General features: G+C 45.0%; 1 protein-coding gene across 2 annotated transcripts in view; it reads left to right on the top strand.

The window, feature by feature from the left end:
• Nucleotides 1-22137, top strand: part of Mboat2 (membrane bound O-acyltransferase domain containing 2) — a 124810-nt gene that overhangs the window by 63890 nt on the left and 38783 nt on the right. The window contains exon 4 of one of the 2 annotated variants that reach the window (XM_005366492.2): nucleotides 19248-19343. The exons of the other annotated variant lie outside the window; for it this stretch is intronic. Within the exon in view, the coding sequence (XP_005366549.1) occupies nucleotides 19248-19343 (96 nt within the window). The remainder of the gene's footprint in view (nucleotides 1-19247; nucleotides 19344-22137) is intronic. 2 annotated transcript variants of the gene reach the window in all.

The raw sequence follows: 22137 nt of genomic DNA, 5'->3' as shown, positions 1-22137 counted from the left end.
TGTGCTGATTGTCTTATACCCGATGGCGACATGGTCCTGTCGAAGCAGAACATAGACTGATTAGAGATGTATTCGGCAGAATTCACAGAACAGTGGTGCTGACATCTGCAATTGGATCTTAGATGCTACAGAAAGAGTGGATTGAAAATGGCAATCATTGTTTATCTAGGTGACAAGGACGTGGGGGTCTGTGACCCTGTTCTTCGTGCACGGTTGTGTCGTATTGCTTCTGTGTTGTCATTTGGCCACTTCACAGGACTTAAGCTTGAGGCCATTAAAAATCGTGCTGGGCAAAGAGGAGCAGCCTTATCCTCAGTGAGCGCACTGGACCCCACCACACAAGGCCAGGGGCTGAGACATCTTAGGAAATGCTGGGTCTCTTGACCAAGGTAGGGTCTTAGGGCAGGAAAAAGGGCTGCATCGGTGCCAACCGGTGCCACGCCTCCAGTGACGAACACACCGGTTCTAAAACAGATTCAGCAATTGTGAGAACCAGAAGAAAATTTAAGGAGAGGTGAAATTTTATACAAATGGAAAAGTGGAGATCATTAACTTAAAAATAGAGATATTATTTAATATCACAGGATCTGGTAATTGTCCCTTAATGGCAAGATGCTTCCTGAGAGTGTGTGATTGTGTGCTTTCATTGTTCTCAGCTGAAGTCACACACGCTTGGACAGCAAGGCCAGCCATTCCCTGTGGCCTTTTGTTGTGTTCGGGAGATGCTGTCCATATGAGATCTGGGGGCTGCTGCGACAGCAGACGACTGTAGATAGCCTTTTAGATAAGTGGGCTCACTCTAAAATAACAGGGAAGCAGAGGGAGGAGGCTGTCCATGAGTTTGAAGCCAGCTTGATCTGTGTAGCAACTTCCCGGCTACCTATGGCTGAACAGTTAAGCCCTGCCTCAAAAAAGAAAAAACAGAAACAACATTAAAAGCCCCAATAGTCACTAGTATCGTATGGTATGTCTTTGTTTCTTTTCCTGTTGCTATGGTTGCTATGATAAAGTACTCCAACAAAAGTAATGTAAGGGCAAAATCAACCAAACAAAAAACTGGGGGTGTATTTTAGCTTATGGTTCAGAATACAGTTCATCACGGTGGGGGATCCAGGCAGTAGGGACTTGAAGCAGCTGGTCACGTGACACCCTCACAAAGGGATAGGGAGGAAGGCAGTGCTAAGCATCCTTTCTCTATTCTACATAGTTGAGGATTGCCCACATCAGGGAGTGGTCACATGATGATTTAGATGGTTCTTTTGGGGCTGGACAGATGGCTCAGCAGTTAAGAGCACTGGCTGAACTTCAGAGGACCCAGATTTAATTCCCAGCACCCACATGGCAGCTTCTAGCCATTTGTAACTGTACATGTATGCACATACACCTGGTTGAAAATGCAACCTTTCTCCTGAAGTGGTAACTGGTAAATTGATAAGCTTTGGGGTGCAGCGGAATCTTGGTTTCTTACTGTGGCCCACGTGTGTTTTCCTAACTGCCCTCAGCGATTCTATATTCGAAGCTTATTATTCAATGTTTTTAAGCTGCATATTTGTTACATTCCCTTAATCTAGTAAAACCAAAAGGGTTTGATAAGGGTCTCTGTTCAATCCCACAGAAGAAAAAGAAAAAAAGAAAACCCAGCAGAATACTATTCCTGTTGTGTGAGAAAAGATAAAGGCAACTTAATATATATTAAATTCTAAACTTATTAAATTATTACTACATTAAATGAGTGGTGAGGTCATGTGTTAGGGTTCTTGGTGAGGTCATGTGTTAGGGATCTCTAGAGGTACAGAACATAGAGAATGAGTCTATCTGTCTGTCTGTCTGTCTGTCTAGAAAGGGGATTTATTAGAGTGCCTTACAGGCTGTGGTCTAGCTAGTCCAACAATGACCGTCTGCCAACAGAAGGTCCGAGAATCAATAGTTACTCAGTCTCAGTGGCTGGATGTCTCAGCTGGTCTTCAGTACACACCAGAGTCCTGAAGAAGTGGGCTCTAGAGCCAGTGAGGAAACAGACTTTGCTAGTGAAAGCAAGAAAAAGCAGGCGGGGGGGGGGGCGCGGGGGAAGGGAGTCCTTTTTCCGTGACCTTTATATGAGAGAGGGACAGAGAGAGAGAGAGAGAGAGAGAGAGAGAGAGAGAGAGAGAGAGAGAGAGAGAGAGAGAGAGAGAGGAGAGAGAGAGATTTCTTTTTCCATGATCTTTATATAATAAGGCTGCAAAGTTTGGACCAGGTTAAAGGTGGGTGTTGCCACCTCAAAGATCCGGATTTTGCTGGGCAGTGGTGGCGCACACCTTTAATCCCAGCACTTGGGAGGCAGAGGCAGGTGGATCTTTGTAAGTTTGAGGCCGGCCTGGTCTACCAGAGCTAGTTCCAGGACATGCTCCAAAGCTACAAAGAAACCCTGTCTCAAAATAAAATAAAATAAAATAAAATAAAATAAAATAAAATAAAATAGATCTGGATTCTAAGTGACTCTTTTTCCTTCAAAGGAATTAAGAAAAAATAATCCCTCACAGGTCGGATGTGCTGAGCCATTTGGACTTTATTCATTCCAGATGCATGTAGTCCAGTCGACAACCAAGGATAGCCATCCCAGGTGAGATGGTGAAGGCTATTCTTTGTGGTCAAGCAAACGAGGGAGCGGAGTTTAGTGCCGAGGGTAGACGTGAGTGTCCCTGTTTGTTTCATGTCACTGACGAGAAGCCACAGATGGAGACAGTGTGTGAAGGAGCAGGCCTGGTTGTGTCAGAACAAATTTCTAAGGAACCAAGAAAGCAGAGGCCCAGCCTGACCTTAAGGGCTATAGCCGGCTCCTCCAGGAAGGCACTTTTGTCCTGTCCTGTACACAGCTCCCTTTCTCCCCAGCTCGATGCACAGTCTAGAGCAGAGGTGCGCACACAGGGGCAGGCAGCGCCAAAGTTATTTGTTTCTCTTTAGAATTGGAGCCCTTGGCAGGCAAAGGCGTCATTGTTCTTTTGAATTTAGTTACTGGCATGTAAAAGTGTTCCCTGCTGCTAGCACAGTACCTTCTCTGACTTGAGACAAGTAAGGTGAGCCTGTAATTTTTTTTTTTATTTTCGAGACAAGGTTTCTCCTTGGCTTTTTGGTTCCTGTCCTGGAACTTGCTCTTCTAGACCAGGCTGGCCTCGAACTCACAGAGATCCGCCTGCCTCTGCCTCCTGAGTGCTGGGATTGAAGGCGTGCGCCACCACCGCCCGGCTTTGTAATTTTTTTTTTTAATTGCAATCTTTCTTACATTTTTAACATAGGAATATACTTACATTCCAGGCCTGAATTTAAAGTGTCTGCCTCTTGGTTTATGTGAGAAGAAGGGGACGTCATTAAAATATGTATAAATCAAAATAAATTTTTCACATAGTAGGAGTTGGGTTTCAGGAGGCTGAGAGGTTCGTCATTGGCTGTTGATGCTGTTGGTGGAGAGAGTGATGGTTTATGGGGAAAGAGGCCATATGGAAGCATCCCTTGAGCCGTCATCCCCCAGGTTGTCTCTCCTGAAGGTTGTCGACATTTTAAGCAGGTCATTAGTTCCAGCAACTTCTGCCTGCTGTTTCTTCTGCTTCTCACTGAGCCATAGGGAGCACGCTGGCCTGCAAACACTGTCTTCTTTTCCTGCCTCCCTGACCTTCCACCCTCACCCTGGCCCAGCGGCCGCCTCCATCCCTGTTTCTGCCTTTTTCGCCCTCCGGTCTTCCTGATGTTGATTAACTTTCTTTCTCAGGCTGGGAAATGGCGTTTCCAACACTCTCAAGTGCACTTTTGGGTATTCATTTGGTCAGCAAGTAGTCGAAGTATCTAGGCACCTCTCTTGGTGCCGTACAGCCAGACATGGTGTTTAGGGGAGTGACATTGACTGTTGAAATAGAGAAGACAAACAGCAAACAGCCAAGCCAAGCCTCTTCAGAGGACACATTGAATGGGTCCCAGGAGAAGGTGTTTTAAAATGCCTTGAGATCTGAGTGGCAGGATGAGTCACCTGTCCAAGGCACCATAGCACTGCCCTAATTCAGTTGGCAGAACATGGGACTCTTAATCCCAGAGTTGTGGGTTCGAGACCCACGTTGGATGCCAAAATTGTAGCACGAATAATAAAAACCCAGAGACAGATATTGAGGTTCAACCTGAAGATTAGAAAAGCAAGGCAGCTGGCCTAGCCACTGACCCTGACCTTTCCCTCAGACTGAAAGGGTGGTGCTGCCTCCAGGCATCCTCAGAATGAGACTGAGCTGAGAGCTGTCTCCTCCCATTTTATATTCCTCTCTAGTTCTGGGATTAAAGGTGTGTGTCACCACTGCCTGGTCTGTATGGCTGGCGAGTGCAGCTGTTTTACTTTCTGATTTTCAGGCAAGCTCTGTTTATTAAAATGCAAATGAAATATCAGCACAGGGTGGGGGCCTGCCTAGGGTACTCTTGAGTCAGGTGTTTTGTTTAGGGACAAGAGAAAGGACCAGAGCTGCTGGGATATGGCAATCAAGGAGGGCAGTGACATAAGTCTGAGGGGAGGCGGGTACATGTAGTTCTCAGTGTGTAGGGAACCTGCCAGGGAGTTTTAAGAGAGAAGTAATTTTTTAAAAGATTTATTTATTTATTAAATATACAGTGGTCTGCCTGCATGCATGCCTGTAGGCCAGAAGAAGGCACCAGATCTCGTTACAGGTGGTTGTATACCACCATGTGGTTGCTGGGAATTGAACTCAGGAAGAGCGGGCAGTGCTCTTAACCACTGAGGCATCTCTCCAGCCTGAGGGAAGTGAATTTTATCAAGCTGCTCGTTGCACTACAGACTTAACAGTGTAGAATGGCCAGGACACCGCTAAGTGAATGCTGGGACAGTGTCAGGGATGTGCTTGTTGATGGCTTTAGGAGGGAACAGGTATGGAGCAGAGGCAGGAGGACTATGCATTTCCAGTCCTAAACACTGGGTTGTTACCGTATGTGACAGGGCGGGGGAGAATACCGTAATCATGAACAACTTTTAGGTCCAGCTAAAGGTTGAGAAGCTTTCAGAGGAGACGCTCCAGTGCTAATGCCCAGTTGACCAGCTGTTCAGCTGTTCAGATAAAGGCCGCAGAGAAAGGAAATACTTAGGAGAAGAGGGCAAAGGCTTGGTGTAGGAAGTCACGCCAGCAGCTAGCTTTTGCCAGTCCTTACTCCAGATGTGACTTCCTTATTGATGTCACGCAGAGTATAGAGTAAAAAGCAGGTGAGAGCGGCCAGCGGTTTCCAACCTTCCTAATGCTGTGACCCTTTAATAACCGTCCCTCATGTTATGCTGACCCCAGACGTAACATCATTTTCATTTCTACTTTATAACTATAATTTTGATACTGTTAGGAATCATAGTGTAAATGTCTGTGTTTTCCGATGATTTTAGGCAACCCTTGTGAAAGGGCCATTCAGCCCCCAAATGGGTCATGACCCACAGGTAGGGTAGAACATTTTCAAGGGGTGACAGTAGACTGTGGCCAGAGGGACCAATACAGGGGAAAACATTCTCAAGGGGTGACAGTGGCCAGTGACCAGAGGGACCATTGGACCAACCCACATTTTTAAGTAAGCTTTATTTTGTTCCTTCAAGTCCCTAAAACAGAACTGACGGTGACTGATGATAAGCCATGTGGAGTCACTCTTAAGGGAAGGGACAGTAGTGTATTTTTATGCCTTATCAGAAGCTTCCAGCTAGGTAGCAGTCCTGTCTTTGGACAATGTCGTGCCTCCCCCCAGGGCGAGAGCTTGCCTCACGGTCACTTCTTTGCCCAGAACTAAAGTCCTACCCACAGTCTCAGCTCCTGGGTGCTGACGAGGGGAGGGAGGGGGCCTCTGTCCTCCATGACCTTCACATCTCTGGTCTCTAACGTTAGCGTGAGACACTAGATTTTACCCCTTGACTTGTGTTTAGCTTGGGTTTTTTTTTTTACTTCCAACTCTACGAGACCCCCAGTACCCACCCATTATGCTGCTTCATCAGTGGGCATCTGACTCAATTGCAAGTTGTTGAAAATGAAGACATCCTTTCTCCCGTGTCATCCTCATCCCCCTGTAAAAGACGAGTGTGTGCGCGTTGTGTTAGGGGGACACTCTCAACCGACCAACTCTAAGGCAAACTGAGAAATCCAAACTTCAAATAAGAATGCCTGTTATTTACCCAAGTAAGTGCGGATGTGGTGCCGAGGGGCCACACGCCTGGATAGTCCAGTCACATGTTAGTGAGCCACCATACATAGTCACTGAGAGCCCTGTCACAGAGATGCGCTTGGGAGGGCGACTGTCCACCGCGTAAACAGTAAGAAACACTTCTCACAGTTTCGCTAGGTGCGTAATTGCATTGTTAGAATGGCATCCAAGAAGTTGTTGGAAAGATTTTCGAAGTTTGATATGGTGATAGTGGTTTTCAAAGCAGATTTCTGATGAAGCCTAGAAGAGTAAACACAAATCACTGTGTTTTCTTCTGAAACTGCTTGAAAGGTGTCAGGACGGAGGTCCAGACCCACAGGAAAAAGGCCTGGCAGTGTTCAGAAAGCTGAAACTGCTTTGCAGATGCTGGTGCCCCAGCAGGAGCTAGGAGGTTGATTCTGATGTGTGGGTTTGAACACTAAGGTGAAATGGGCTGTTGACCCTCAGAACAGAATCCCTCCCCGGCGAGTGAGCCCCAGACATAGGAGCAGCTTGAATCTGTCACAACGGGCCAGGCCATGCCCTGTGACTTGCACACTCTTTTATACAAGCACAGACAAAAATGCAGAAGACACAGGCCCTTTAGAGTCACAGCATGCGTGCTCAGGCCACATTTTCAGACACCATCATCCAGAAAGATAGTTCTTTACATTGCCTTGCACGTAATCACTTAGTAAAGTGAGCAGACTTGACTAAGTATAAATTCTTTAAGAAGGAAACAGGGGTAATTTTAAAGCAAGTGTCTTTCTAGACCTCTGGCTTTATTAGACTTCAGATCCTATCTTGAAATGGACTCAGGCATGGAATGTTCATTGTGGCGCCTGCACTATGGGATGGTTTACATGTCGGGCAAGGGGCTGGAGATTGAAACACAGACAGAGACACAGGTCATCCTTGAAACAAGAATGTCAACTTTATTGTGTTCCGAGGCAGCTTATATGGGGATCTCCTTGATGAATGACCATGCCCTAGCTCTCGGGATTTTTCAGCCACAAAACCACTCCCCTGCCATCAGGAATTCATGAGGGTCTTGTGCTCAGAGCAGCCGCAAGCACAGGAAAACAGGTTGTTTACTCCGGCAGGCAAGGGGTCACAGGAAATTCAGGGTCTGAGGGTCTGCAGTCCTCAACAATTCATGGCTTGTTTCCTTAGGTTCATCTAGTTGCATTTTTCTTCTAACATGTGTTGGGTTGAAAATTTTCACATAGTGCATATTTAGTACGCTAGCAGGTTGTCAGTTTAGTTAATAATGTTTTATAATTCCTGTTGCTACTTACTAGCAAAATCCTTTTAGATTTATTCATTTTATGTTATGTGTGAGTGTCTTGCTTGCATGTGTCTGTGCACCACCCATGCGCTTAAAAGTCAGAAGAGGGCATTGGATCCCCTGGAACTGGAGTTAAGGATGGTCTTGAACCTCTGTGTTGGCACTGGGATCCAAACCAGGGTTCTTTGCAAGAGCAACAAGTGGCCTTACTGTGGAGCCATCTCTCCAGCCCTCAAAGTCTGCTTTTAATATGCTGTCAATTATCTGAGTACTTTGTGAGCAGTTGTACTGTCTTTAGGGTTAAACTCGGTGTCCCCACATTATTCCTGTGCCCTCCCCTGCATGTCATCACCAGTACTTGCTTTGTTCCTTTGTAGGTTGGGGAGGTGTCCTGCTATTTAAATAGATAGGCAGTTCCAAGGCGTATGTGTATAGTTCCAGCTACTTGAGAAGCTGAGGCAGGAGCATCACTCACGTCCACCTGGCATTTAAGCAACATAGCATGACTGGCTCTCAAAACAAGCCAAAGGACTGAAGTAGAAGAGCTTGTCAGGTTGAGTGAATTTCAGTCTTATTTAGTTTGAGGTAGTGTATCCTAAAAATAGTAATGGATGACGGCACCTAGACGCTTCAGAACATTCTGAGAGGGCTGACCTTGAGGTGCAAGTTTGAAGCGTTACTTTAGAGGTGTCTATTTAAACTAGTCTGTCAGAATTACAGTTATCTGCCGGGCGGTGGTGGCGCACGCCTTTAATCCTAGCACTTGGGAGGCAGAGGCAGGCGGATCTCTGTGAGTTCGAGACCAGCCTAGTCTACAGAGCTAGTTCCAGGACAGGTTCCAAAGCCACAGAGAAACCCTGTCTCAAAAAAAAAAACCAAAAAAAAAAAAAGAATTACAGTTATCTATAATGTTCCAGTGTGTGCCAGGAGGGGAGGGCTAGGCTTGAGAGATGCCAACTTGAATAAACCTGACCTTGTCTGGAGGGCTTTTTTCAGCCACCTGCAGTCTAAACCAAGTTTTGCTTCCATAGCCCTTGCTGTTTGCACAGGGCAGCTCTGATGAGCAGAGGGAGAGGAAGCCATCAGCAAGAAGCAGTTCAACAAGATCACAATTATCTTTAAGGCGAAATGGAACCAGTTAACGCAGAAATGGCACTGACTGAAAACTGAACTACCCGACGCTGCCTAACCCAGCCTTCCTGCAGAGGCTCGAGTTCAGGGATCGGCCTGAGTGACAGCATGTGGTAGAATAGGAATCTGGGCTTCTCTCGAAGGTCTTGTAAACCTCCTGTCTTACCCATTTCATAGCTCTTCCTGATAATGGCCGCCCACACCTGTAATCCCACCCAGTACTTGGGAGACTGAGATAGAAAGATCCACCTGAGTCGAAGACCAGCCTGGGCTACGTGGTGAATGAGTTCCGAGTCAACCGAAGCTTCATTGAGGGAGCCCTGCCTCAAAAATATTAACAGCCACTGCAATAGTAATAGCAATGGCTTGCTACAGCCACCTCCAAGACCTTACTTAGCACTATTAACTGACCCTGAGGTGGCCACCAAGTCCTTCTTCTCTAACCCCTATGGTTACTGAGTTTCCAGCTTAGATGGTTACAGAGGTGGGCAGTTCTGTTTCTTGTAGCACGTGGGCACATGACTCCTTTAAATTCAACACTTACTATGCATATGCCCCCCCCCGAAACTCTGAAAAATACTAGTTGTGTGTTCCTTGATTGGAATAAAAAGTGAAATCCATGTAAATACTTATTTTTAAAATATATATATAGCTCATGGGTCATTCTTAAAGAAATCTGAAAGTTCTAAAGTGTTGGGGAAAGCTCTTAGGTGGAGCTTCTGAGCACCAGCCCTTACTGTGGGAACAAGAGATCGGGGAGGCGAGAATGAGGAAGAGAGACTGGTCAGGTCCCATGGCTCGAGGCTGGAGTGTGCCAGGGTGTGCCTGGAAGACAGCATTGTATACGGGCACAAATGATGTGAGGTGCAGAGATTTAAAGCATAGACATGGAGTGGTAGTTAGATATAGTGACTTCAGGGGCTGGAGACAAAATTCAGTGGGAGAGCGTTTGCTCACATATACTCACAAGGCCTGGTTTCATCCCAGCCCCGACACACCCACGCACACACACACGCACGCACACGGACACACACATGCATCCCTGACACACACACATGCACACACACGCACACGCATGCACATGCACGCACACGGATGCACACGTGCATGCACGCACACACAAAATCACCCCCTCATTTGGAGCAGAGCATTGGAAAAGATGGCTTTGGTAGTAGTGCAGCATCTCTGCCCTGCTTGGTGCTGTGTTTCAGGTGTTAGTTACGCAGCTAAGTTGAGATGTAGAGAAGTGTGTTGGCTTGAGTTTGGATGCCTGGTACATGTCCCGGCTAAAGGCAGAAAGTGGACATTGCCTATAGAGTGGGTATTTAAGATCTGGGCCTCTTAAATTCCTCTTGGAAGGAAGTGGACACAGAGAAGGGAAGCGAATTGGACCCTTAGGCTTGAAATGAGGGAAGGTCTGTAGAGAAACCCAATAAAGTTTTAGTATTTCCAAGTCATTTTAAACAGCTTTATTGAGATGTAATTTACCAAAAATGAGTTACCTGTTCGAGGAATGTGGGTGCATGTATGGATCTCTTTAACTGTCAATCATTAGACAAAGGACATTTCCCTTTGCCAAAATATCCCCATCAGAGCTGGGTGCGGCAGCACATGCCGTTAATCCCAGCACTTGGGAGGCAGACGCAGGTGGATCTCTGTGAGCTTGAGGACAGCCTGGTCTACAAAGCGAGTTCTAGGACACCCAGGACTGTTACACAGAGAAACCCTGTCTCAAGAAGCAACACAAAACAAAAAAAGGCCCTATCATGTCCGCTTGTCCCTTGAAACCAGTAATCCATTTTCCATCCCTCAGAGCAATTCTGACCGTTCTAGAGTGTTATATAAACTGTGCCATACACTGTTGTGTGACACTATTCCTGGGGAGACATGAACAGATAGATGTCTCAGGTCTCAGGTAGGCAATCAGTGACAGATCCTCCCAAGTCCAGTTTGGTGAACCAATGAGTTTTATTAGGGTTATACTTAGAGGAGCGGAAGTGACTCAGAGACAGCTCCATCACCCAAACCCACCCAGCACTGTCTGAGTTTGCCTCTCACCAGTCCTTATTGCTTCTTCAATGGATCTGGTCAGTTTCAGGGACTTCCTGAAGTTACTGAGTTTCCTTACAGAGCTTCATGAGTTTTCCCTACGGGATGGAATGTTTCTTTCCCTTTTAGAGCAGACGATAGAAGGAGAGAATAAACTACCACAAATGCTCCTCTGACCTGCACATGTATGCCTACATGCATGCACACATAAATACATTTTATAACTAAGAAAAAAAGAGACGATTCCTTTTTGTTCAGCTAGCATTCTGTGATATGAACATACCACAATTATGCACCATTTCATCTCTTAATGGACTTACAGACTGTTCCAAAATTTGAGCTATTGGGATTCAAACTTGTAAAACATTCTTACACAAGTTTTTGTGGATGTGTTTCTGTATTTTTGTGTAAATACCTAGAAGAGGAACTGTTAGGGTACTGAATTAAAGTATTTTAATTATGTAGGAAATTGCCAGAGGTTAAAAAAGAATGGAGAGAAAGAACTTGCCCAGCTCTCTCAAAGTGGGTGTTCCGTTGTACTCTTGTCCCAGAGTCTGAGGGAGCTCCTTCCCTCTGGTCTGCTGAAGGTTGTCTTACAATATTTCTCTGTAGCTTTGATTTTGATTCCTCTGGTAATTACTGGTGCCAGCCACGTTTCCTCTGCTAATTGACTAGTTATATAACTTTGGAGAGTTATTCTATCCAAGGCTTCCCACTGTTGTTTTTGTTACCGTTCATTCTTTCTGTATTTTGGATAGCAGCTCTTTGCTAGCTACATACATTGTGAATATTTTCTTACATTCTCTGACCTGCCTTCCTGCTTCTTAGTGATGACTAGTAAGTGAGAACTTTAAAATGTTGATAAAATCTGTTTTGCAATTTAATTTTTTTTTTTTTTTTACTGTGACCTGCTTTGTGTCCCTTTTAAATGATTCAGTATGGAAAAGGCAGTAGTTACAATTCACCATGGAGCCCATCAGCTTTCTGTTACTGTAACAAACGCTTGAGAAAAATCAACTTGGATTACACATTTTGGGAGGTTGTTGTGGTTTTTTGTTGTTTTGTTTTGTTTTGTTCCCGAGACAGGGTTTCTCTGTAGCTTTGGGGTACCTGTCCTAGAACTAGCTCTTGTAGATCAGGCTGTCTTCAAACTCACAGAGATCTGCTTGTAATTATTATTATCATTAATTATTATTCCCCCATGATTTCCAGTCCTGTGATGACAGTAACTTGCTTTCTTCACTTGAGATTCTCTGCCAGTTCATTCTCATGGTCCCTCACTACCTTGTTTTCCCCTTCAATGGTTTCTACTTATGATGAATAGACGTTTGGAATGTCGTAAGAAAACATTCTGTTCTTGCACGCTTCATAAGCTACTGACCTGTTGTGTGCGCGTGGTGGGAGGGTTTTGCATGCATGCGCTTATGGAGGCCGGTGATTGATGCTGGGTGCTGCCTCAGGGTTTCTATGCTGCAACAAAACTCTACAACCCAAAAACAAGTTGGGGAGGAAAGGGTTTATCTGACTTATCTTCACTGAAGGAAGTCAGGACAGGAACTGAAGCACTGTAGGAACCCTGAGGCAGGAAGTGATGGCAGAGGCCATGGAGGGGTGCTGCTTACTGGCTTGCTCCCCGTGGCTTGCTCAGCCTGCTTTCTTATAGAACCCAGGACCACCAGTCCAGGGATGGCACCACCCACCGTGGGCTGGGCCCTTCTCTATCAATCACTAATTAAGAAAATGCCCTAGCTGGATCTTATCGAGGCATTTTCTCAATTGAGGCTCCCTCCTCTCAGATGACTCGAGCTTGTGCCAAGCTGATATAAAACTAGCCAGGCCACGTGCCTTCCTCAGTCACTCTTCACATTTATGTTTTGAGGCCTGGCCTCTCACTGCGCCTGGAGATTGCTAATTCAACTAGGCTTGCTGACCAGTGATCTTCAGGACAGTCCTGCCTCCGCCTCCTCAGTCCTGGAGTTACAGATGCATGCCACCCTGCTAGGCTTTTACCCGGGTTCTGAGCATCTATCAAATTCATGCCACCACAGGCGTTTTAATGACTGAGCCAGCTCACCATCCCCTTCACTTCATTTTGGCGGTACAGATCCTGAGAGCCAGGATGCTGTTGGTTGGCAAAAGCAGAAAGCCCAACTCAAGGACACGGGGGTGTGAACAGAATAGAAAGTATTATCTCTCACAGCTGAAGTCCCGAGGCAGGGCCGTTCATTTGGCTACTTCAGCACTGCCATCTTCGGAGTATCGGACCCCACATTCATTTCATTTCATCCTCACTACTTCAGCATGTTGACCGTGTCCAGGCTGACTCCTCCTATGAGCAAGAATTGGCTGCTGCCCTCTCAGGTGTCCCAGCAGCAGCAGAAGCAGATGTCACACCTGAGGGGTGAGGTCAAGCCTCCAAATCCTCTGTCATGATTAATCGACATTTCCAAGTCCCGTTGGCTGCTCACAAGTCAACCACTTGTAGGAAGACGAGAGCTCCATGATGGAGTTGGAACGGCTAAAGCCCCCAGGTGCCAGCCTGGAGTGACAAATCCACGCTCGGGAGACCAGACAGGCAGTGCCACGGGGCTGTGATTGGAATCTAGTCTGGGTTTTATTTGCATCTAGATTCTTCTTTGGAGATATTCAGTGGTGCTCATACACAGACCAAATCACTTAAAATGTGATGGTGTGCACACCGGTTTACATGACTGCTTTCCCTGCTGATGTGTGAACTTGAAAAAAATCAAAGACTTTCCCCAGTACTACTGCCCACAAGTGGGCGTTTGAGGAGCTAACTCAGTTGCATGTACCAGAAAAGAAACTCGGCACCTAGGATCTTTTTCCAGAGTGGGTCTGCCCAGAGCCTGTGTAGTAGCCCAGCAGCGTCAGGGAAACAGAGGCTCTTGCTCGGCTGTGTGTTCCTAGCTTGTGTGTTGCCCTGAATATGTAAGGCAATGCCTGCAGCTGTCACCAGACCCATACGCAGGGACAGAGAAAAGCCATGCAGCCTGCTCAGCCCCGCTGCCTCTTTTTTCTGGGAAGACATAACACAGTACATTAGTAGAAAGAAACCTGTGGATGTACTTTTAAACTCTCCAGGAGTCAGTTTAAAAACGAGCACATAACTAACCTAAGGAATGCATTTCTTCTCCCCTAATATATCCAACGATAACTTGCAAAAGTACAATCAACAAGCTGGGCGATGGTGGCACACGCCTTTAATCCCAGCACTCGGGAGGCAGAGGCAGGCAGATCTCTGTGAGTTCGAGACCAGCCTGGTCTACAAGAGCTAGTTCCAGGACAGGCTCCAAAGCCACAGAGAAACCCTGTCTCGAAAAACCAAAAAAAAAAAAAAAAAAAAAAAAAAAAAAAAAAGAAAAAAAAAGAAAAAGTACAATCAACAAATAGGCTAACAAGTTAATCAGTTTTTGCCTTTCCAGACCCAGAGTCTGGGTGTGTTTTATCGGCATAGTGAGTTCAGCTTGCACTAACCACGTTCCAGGAACCCAGCAATGTGAGCCTTCAGGAAGTGTCAGCCCGTGTCTCACGACTAACTAGCTTTCTGGAGAACAAGTGTGTTAACAGGCAGTCAGCCTTCCCTCCGTGGCTTCCACATCTGTGCGGTCAACACTGCGGCCAGGAAAACCCCAGGAAAACGTGGCGTGTGTGTTGAACATACACAGACTGGTTGTCCCCACGCACAGCCATTTATAGTCTCTTACCTTGCGTTAGCCACCGTAAATCACCCGTCCCGAGGTGGTTAAAGTGCACAGGGGAGCGTACCTTCTGTGCAGCCCCTGTGCCATTGTATATAAGGGGCCTGACCCCTGTGGATTTGGGTGTGTGGATCGGGAGCTGGAATCAGTCTGATGGGCAGTGCCATCTATGCTTATTCTACAATGTATGGGCCGAGTGGATGTGTGGTATATAATATACAAACAGCGAATGGCCAGTCCACTTGCTTGTGAATTCTGTGCCCATAGTTCCCGTGGAATGCTTTCATTGATTAGTGCCAAAGTTCTTATAGCTAACCTGTGGTTGCAGGCCTGCCCTAGTGCCTACAGGTAGGTGCTGAATTACCATCTAGATCAGTAAAGCAGCTGCTCGTGTTAATGATGTGCTAATGTCATTCTAAAGTGAGTGTTGACTGACATGTATGCTAATGAAGTAGTGGTGGTGATGTCATTCCTCACAATGACTGACATCCTGTTACTTTTAATTAAAACTTAATGTGAATTATTACTATCTCCACCCACAGTTTAGTCCTTAATTAGGGTCAGCAAAAGTTCCTTTAACAGGATGAGCCAGTAATTATTTTAGGCTTCTATGGCTGCTGTAAGATGAGAGCAGCCATTGTAATACTCAAATGAGCAGGGTGTGGCCAAATAAAAATATGTTTATAAAACCAGACATTGGATGAGATTTTTTTTTCTAGAGGCTAGAGTTGATAGTCTTGGTTTTAATGACCAGATTTATCTTACTTATCAGTTTCTGTCCCACAAATTCTTCCACCCTGGTAAGGTAGGAATTGAAATCTCTGAATGTAGAGTTGGGTGGAACTGCACAGTGTTGTACCGTTGTATAGTATTTCCACAATTATACTGCAGACCTTTGCAGGGTTTATCCTACAACTTTGTCCTTCATGTATTAGGTGAAATAAGAACATGGAATTGTCAGTTCAAAGACTATGTAACATGCATTCTTTGCATTCTTAGTATAATGGCGTGTATTTGATATATGGTAACGTATGCTGCAAAATTATGCGCTTAAGAGACTCTGAAACTTCCATTCCTCAGACTGTGGTGTAGCTCGGTTGGATGCTCAGCTAGCACACATGAACCCCGGATTTGAGTAAAAAGGAAGAAACTGGGGGTGGGGTGCATCCTATAATGTCCACGGTGGCATGCACGCCCCCCATGCAATAAACAGACAATAGATAGACTGACTGATACATAGACAGACAAGATGCTAAAAATGAAAGCGTGAGAGCCGAGTCCTCTGTCCAGCCTAAGTATTACCCTCTTTAGACTGTCTGTGCTGTCCAGCCTGAGTATTACCCTCTTTAGACGGTGTCTGTGCTGTCCAGCCTGAGTGTTACCCTCTTTAGACGGTGTCTCTCTGTGTTGTCCAGCCTGAGTATTACCCTCTTTAGACTGTGCCTGTCTGTATTGAACACAGTCTTCAGCCTGCTGTGAGTTTCCAAGTTGTCTCTGACAGCTGCTTGACTGAATCTCATTTATTTTTCCAAATAAATGATGGTTACATTTTTCTTATATAATCCGCTCCTTATCATTCTTATTTTCCACTTGATTTCTTCATCTGTTTTTTATTGCTTGGAAGTTCTCTGTTAGGGACATTAACCTAGCATGCATACTAGGTGATTTCTGTTACATTAGCATGTAATGTCTCATAATTTATTGTACCGAAATGTCTGATGTGTTTTGTGCTTATGTGAGTGTCCCCTCTCCAGGTGTTCTCTTTTATCTTATTGTATGACTCCACATATTATTTTTTACATTTATATCTTTTCCTATTGTACTGATTGGTATTCCCTGTGTCTAGTGTGCACTGGGGAGCCATCTCAGAAGAGAGCTATTGTTTTGGCTCACTAAACCTCATTCATCTTGCCCCTGGTTTAACGTGCCAGTGTTATCATAAACAGTTGGACAGTGAGTCTTTTTAAGCTGTCTCTTGTTTGAGTAATCCTTTGATCTATTTTTGAAACAATGCTACATTCTAAATCCTTGCAGCACATTCTTTTATGCGTTAGAACGGGGCAGAGCCTCCCTGGCACGTGTTTATTTAGTTAGCTAGAAGCCCCTGAAGATCAGCTGGTTCACCCCCACCAAAGGCATTGTTAGGATTATGATGCTAAACTTAGAAATTAATTTAACAGAAGCAGAATTTACTATTACCGAGTCTTCTGAACTATAAGTAGAGGGAGGCCGTCCAACGCATGGTCCTCTTCTTTCCCACCCCACACTTCCTGATTGTTCTTCCCTTATGATTTACTGCTATCTCAGGACTGACAAGAGCCTGCGTGCGTGCGTGCGTGTGTGTGTGCGTGTGTGTGTGTGTGTGCATACACATTGTATGTGCATATATGTGTGCAAAAGCACACATTGTGCATGTGGAGGTAAAAGATCAGTGTCTTGGGGGGGCTGGAGAGATGGCTCAGTGGTTAAGAGCATTGCCTGCTCTTCCAAAGGTCCTGAGTTCAATTCCCAGCAACCACATGTTGGCTCACAACCATCTGTAATGAGGTCTGGTGCCCTCTTCTGGCCTGAAAGCATGCACACAGACAGAATATTGTATGCATAATAAATAAATTTTAAAAAAAGATCAGTATCTTGGCTTCCTCCTCCACATTGTTATTGTTATCAGTGTATCCATGTCCGTGTGTGTGTGTGTGTGTGTGTGTGTGTGTGTGTGTGTGTGTATGTGTGTTATATGATAGGGAGCCATCCCATAGTACATATGAGGGAATCAGAGGACACTGTTACGGAGTTGGTTTTCTTACCCCCTATACGTGGGTTCTAGAGACCTCATGCCAAGTGCTTTTACCTCCTGAGCCATCTAGTTGGCCCCCAACACCTAATTTTTTTTGAGACATAGTTTCTCATAGAGTCTGGAGCTCTCTAATTCAGCTACCCTGGTTGGCCACTGAGCGCCAAAGCTGCTCTTGTCCTGACTCCCCCTGTGCTAGGGTTACAGGCTTGTACCACTATGCTGGGCTTTCTCGTGTGTTCTGGGGACTGATCTTGGGTCTGTCTGCTGGTATGGTAATCTTCCCAGCCTCATGTTTAGACATTTTAATGTGGAGGAAACATCATTTTTTTACCCCTCAGCTTGCTAAGAGTTTTTTGCTTTATTGATTTTTTTCCCCCCTCTTTAACAGAGTCATACTGAGCCCAGGACCTCATGCATGCTAGCAAGCATGTGCCCTACCACCGAGCTGTGCGTGTCGCTGGCACTTTTACTTTTTATTTTACAATGGTATCTTATCCCATTGTCAAAGCTGGTGTTGAGCTTACTGTGTAGTATGAGGCAGGCCTCTGAACCTGAAGTCTTCATGTTTCAGCCAAGTACTGCCACCAGGCTTGGCTGAAGTTTTTGCAAATGCCTGTGTATCTTTTTGACTCATCATTGTGATGATTAATACTGCTAGCCTTCCTTTATAAACTACTTTAAGTTACAAAATACACTGACAGTGGTTCAAATAACTTTATTAAATAAATACTGGGTTTAGCATGCTCTCCTTTTTTTCTTTCTTTGAGACAGGGTCTCTCTGTTTAATGTAGATCAATCTGGACTTGAACTCATAGAGACTCACCTGCTTCCGCTCCTGAGTGCTGGCATTAAATGTGTACATCACCACATCCAGCTGGTTTTTTTTTTCTCCCAGATTTTCTTTTTCAGAGCTTTAAAGAACTCATTCATAAAGCTACCTGAATCATGTACATAAGAAACTTAAGATTTAGTTTAGCCAAATAGATAGTGTTTCCCCCTTTGATTGCTTCTGTATTGAATGCTTAGAAAACCCTCCAGTTTGAGAGCTACTTTTGAATATTTAGCCGTAATTTCCACTTGTTATGGTTTCGTATTTGATTATTTAATCCATCTAGAATGGTCGTCGCACGAGGAAGGCCTAGCTTCCTCTGCCCTTCTTGACTTGTTGACTAATGACATGTTTATACCCCAAGAATTTGAATTGCAGCTCTTGTCTTATGTGAAGTTACGTTCTCTAGGATGTGGTTTTTGGGTTTCTTCTGTTCTTTTTCCATGGATACATAAGCTCATTTTCCATACTGTGTTCACTTGTAATACCATCTTGAGCACCTTGAGTTTGGGAAAGTCACTAACTGGTTGTGCCTATAAAGTCTCTAGCCAGTTCTGGGTGAGCACCCCTGATTCACTCTAAAGGGTATGAACTTAGGCTACTGAGGGCTTATTTTAAAAAATCAAATAAAATTGCTGAAAAGCATTTGCCAGAGGTCAGCTTCTCCAGAACCCATGTGTAGGGGGTGGGGTGGTGGTAGCTTGCCTACCGTTTCAGTCTCTGAAGGCAGGGGTCCCCAGGCCAAGCTGGCTCTTGACTAGTCGTCCTGGCGATGTCTGGATCTGACTGAGAGACTGTACCTCAGTGAAGAAAGCGGGAAGATGATCAGCACTGACCTCCGGTCTCCGTAATCACACAAACACATGCACGTGTCCACCTACGTGCAGACCCGTGCACACACATATGAAGAGATGAGGAGAATCTGGTGAAGAATTGTGTAAGGTCTATGGGAGCAGTAACGGATCAATTAAGAAAGCTGTCACCAGTAATCAAGTCTTTCAGTGCTTCTGCTCATGGCTTTCACATATGAAATCTTATGTGTGGCCGTGTTTCAGAATAAAATTGAACGGCAGCAGTGGTCAGTTTCATCGGCCATCCACATGTTAGGAGAGAGTTCTCATAATCTGTTAGATCAAGGTATTTGTAGGGTGGACTTAATACTATTTAATTGTGGAGCCATGTGAATCAGTGAGTTTCTGTACAATGTGTCCTTTGACGGAATGAACGTTTCCACTAATCCGGCTTATTTTTGTTTTACAGATGTTGTTTTGTGTTTGCTTTGGGATACCTCACAGTGTGTCAGATTACTAGAGTCTATATCTTTGATTATGGACAATATTCTGCTGATTTTTCAGGGTAAGATGAAAATTTGATTCAGTGACCTCTTCTATCTGTTCTGCCAGAGTGGTTGAAAAGTACAGACTGCAGTTTCACTTAGTACCTCCGATGGAGGGCTGTTGAACGTGTGTAATACCGTGGATGTCACAGAGACCCCTGTGCTTCTCAATTGCCTTAGATAAACCTTCTAAACATAGAGCAGTTAGACTCTTCATGTGGCATTTTTGGTATTCAAAGTGGCCTCTGATTCTAATAGGAATTTCCTTCCGCAAGCATTTATAAGCATTGAAAGACAGCTGCCCCCACCCCCTTCCCGTATGTAGAAATGACCCAGAGGTTAAGAGCACCGACTGTTCTTCCAGAGAACCTGGGTTCAATTCCCAGCACCCACATGGCAGCTTACAACTGTCTGTAACTCAGTTCCAGGGGATCTGACACCCTCACCCAGACATAAATGCAGGCAAAACACCAATGCACATAAAAAGAAATAAATTAAAAAAAAAGAAAGTCAGCCCCCTCCAAGCTATATTCTTGCTACTTAGCTTTCTTCTTCCCTCCTTCCTTCCTTCCCTCCCTCCCTCCCTCCCTCTGTCCCTCTCTCCCACCACAGAGTAGTGGAAATGACTTCTGGCTTTTGTTTCTCCAGAGGGATTATTTCCTTCTTGGCACTGGACAGGTTTTATTACCTTGTAAGGAGACTGAGGGAGTGTTAGGAGAGAAACGTAGCCTCTCACCCCGAGCTAACCAGCTCCTGTCTTTGTGAAGAAGCATGTCCTGCCACGTGAGGCCCAGGTGGGCAGCAGAAGACTTCACACTTGACATCAGTTACTCTTGGCTTTCTCCATTATCCGAGAAAGGGACACACTTCTTCAGTCTTTCACCTCTGGGCAGTATCAAAATGAATAAAATGTCCAATTTAATGATAAACAAATTAGAAAAAAAATTGTATCTCAATAGAAATTGACCAAATTATTTGAGAAAAAAATTACAAGGGAGAATTTTAGAAGATAAAGTATCTTTTTCTTCCCAGTAAGAGTATATTTTAAAAAAAAAATGGGCTTGTTTTTTTCTTTCTTTATTTTTTTTTCCCCGAGGCAAGGTTTCCCTGTAGCTTTGGAGCCTGTCCTGGAACTAGCTCTTGTAGACCAGGGTGGCCTTGAACTCACAGAGATCTGTCCTGCCTCTGCCTCCCGAGTGCTGGGATTAAAGGTATGCACCACCACTGCCCGGCCAGCCACCATCTTTAACAACAGATATTCTTAAAGAAAATATGCAGGGCAGAATCAGCACTCACTTGGCCCCCTGTGAGTAGGGGGAAGTGGGCCTGGTCACATAGCATGGCGGGATGAAGTTGGGAGCTAGTTGTAAAACTAACAGATTATGTAAAAAGCAGACCCCTGCTAGAATAGCCACCCAAAGCGAACCATGTCATCCAGTGACTTTTCACCCCGAGCTATGGAGCCCCAGGATCCAGGCTGTGTGTGCGGTCCCAGGGGTGTCAAGCAGTGGGGACCCTGGATCCTCCAGTCTTGTTCTACTCACACCTGCTATGGGTTTCTCTGGTCTATATTTATATTCACTCGAGATAACGTTTCTCAGATTTTTTTTTTTAAACACTCGCACATTAGCATAACCAAACTGAATTGATTGCATCACCGTGCATGTTGGCACTGCGACACTCCCGTGGGACTCAGCTTCCCGGGTCCCTCACAGTCCTCCTTCAGTTTGATCTTAGCCATTATCTTTTTCCTCTCCATCATCTGCTGCTCTCCAACCTCTTCTGTAATGTCTTTCTCTGCTAGCCACACAGAGGGCCTTGTCAGAACAAGTGTGTCATCACAGTAGATTAACGTGAAGGTTCAATCTCACGGTACAGCTCTCTGAGGAGGCGGCCTTTGTGCCACGTTCCTTCTGGCACCACCTCCTACCAGGGCTCTGGAACCTTCTGATTTGGTTGTGGGTGGGGATTAGTGATCCAGATCAGAGAGAGCTCATGCTTACAGTCCATTAGCTAAACTACTACATGGGCCCACAAGCTAGAGAACAGTTTCTAGGAAGAACTTAATGATTCTTTTTTTCAAAGTTATTTATGATGTGACTTTAGCAGTATTTTGTTGAAATTTATAATTTAATTATTTTGATATAATTTAAATGTTTATAGGGGAAGAAAAAACGGTGTAGCATTTTAAAGATAGACTACCTGTTTATAATAATCCCAGTGTTAGCCTTTGGAGGACTCCTTTGACTATTATCGGTGAATTGATAGAGATTGGGTGCAGAATTGAACGAACTGAAGCAAGCTGTCCTGGCACAACTGTGCCAAAGAAGTTGATCTTTTAAAGTGGCCATAAGAGAAAAAGAGCGAGCTGTTGGGCAGTGCTCCCCATTCAGGAGGTGGGGGTCCTCAGGTGTAGGACATCTAGGTGTAAGCAGATTTTTCTTTGGGCCCCCAGCTCACAAAAAAATGATGTAGATTCTTCTTACTAGTTATAAAAGCTCAGCCAATAGCGTAGGCTTGTTTCTAACTAACTCTTATAACTTAAATTAGCCCATATTTTTATTGATCTGTGTTCTACCATGTGTTTTTTTTTTTTTTTAACCTCTATCCTATTTTTTGTGTTCAACTCATTCCATGTCTGTCTGGCTTTTCCTGGTGACTCTGCCTTCTTCCCAGTGTCCTCTCTGCCCTCAAATCCTGCCTTGCTATTGGCCGTTCAGCTTTTTATTAAATCAATCCCAGTGAAATAACTTGACACAGTGTTATTCTATAACAGAAAGGGACAGAGAAGTCCGTCCTGTGATGCAGATTAGG

This window comes from Microtus ochrogaster, unplaced genomic scaffold (assembly GCF_000317375.1).
Source record: "Microtus ochrogaster isolate Prairie Vole_2 unplaced genomic scaffold, MicOch1.0 UNK10, whole genome shotgun sequence".
NCBI lineage: Eukaryota > Metazoa > Chordata > Mammalia > Rodentia > Cricetidae > Microtus > Microtus ochrogaster.
Note: the sequence above shows the minus strand (reverse complement) of the source record. Positions and strands in the feature narration are given on the sequence as shown.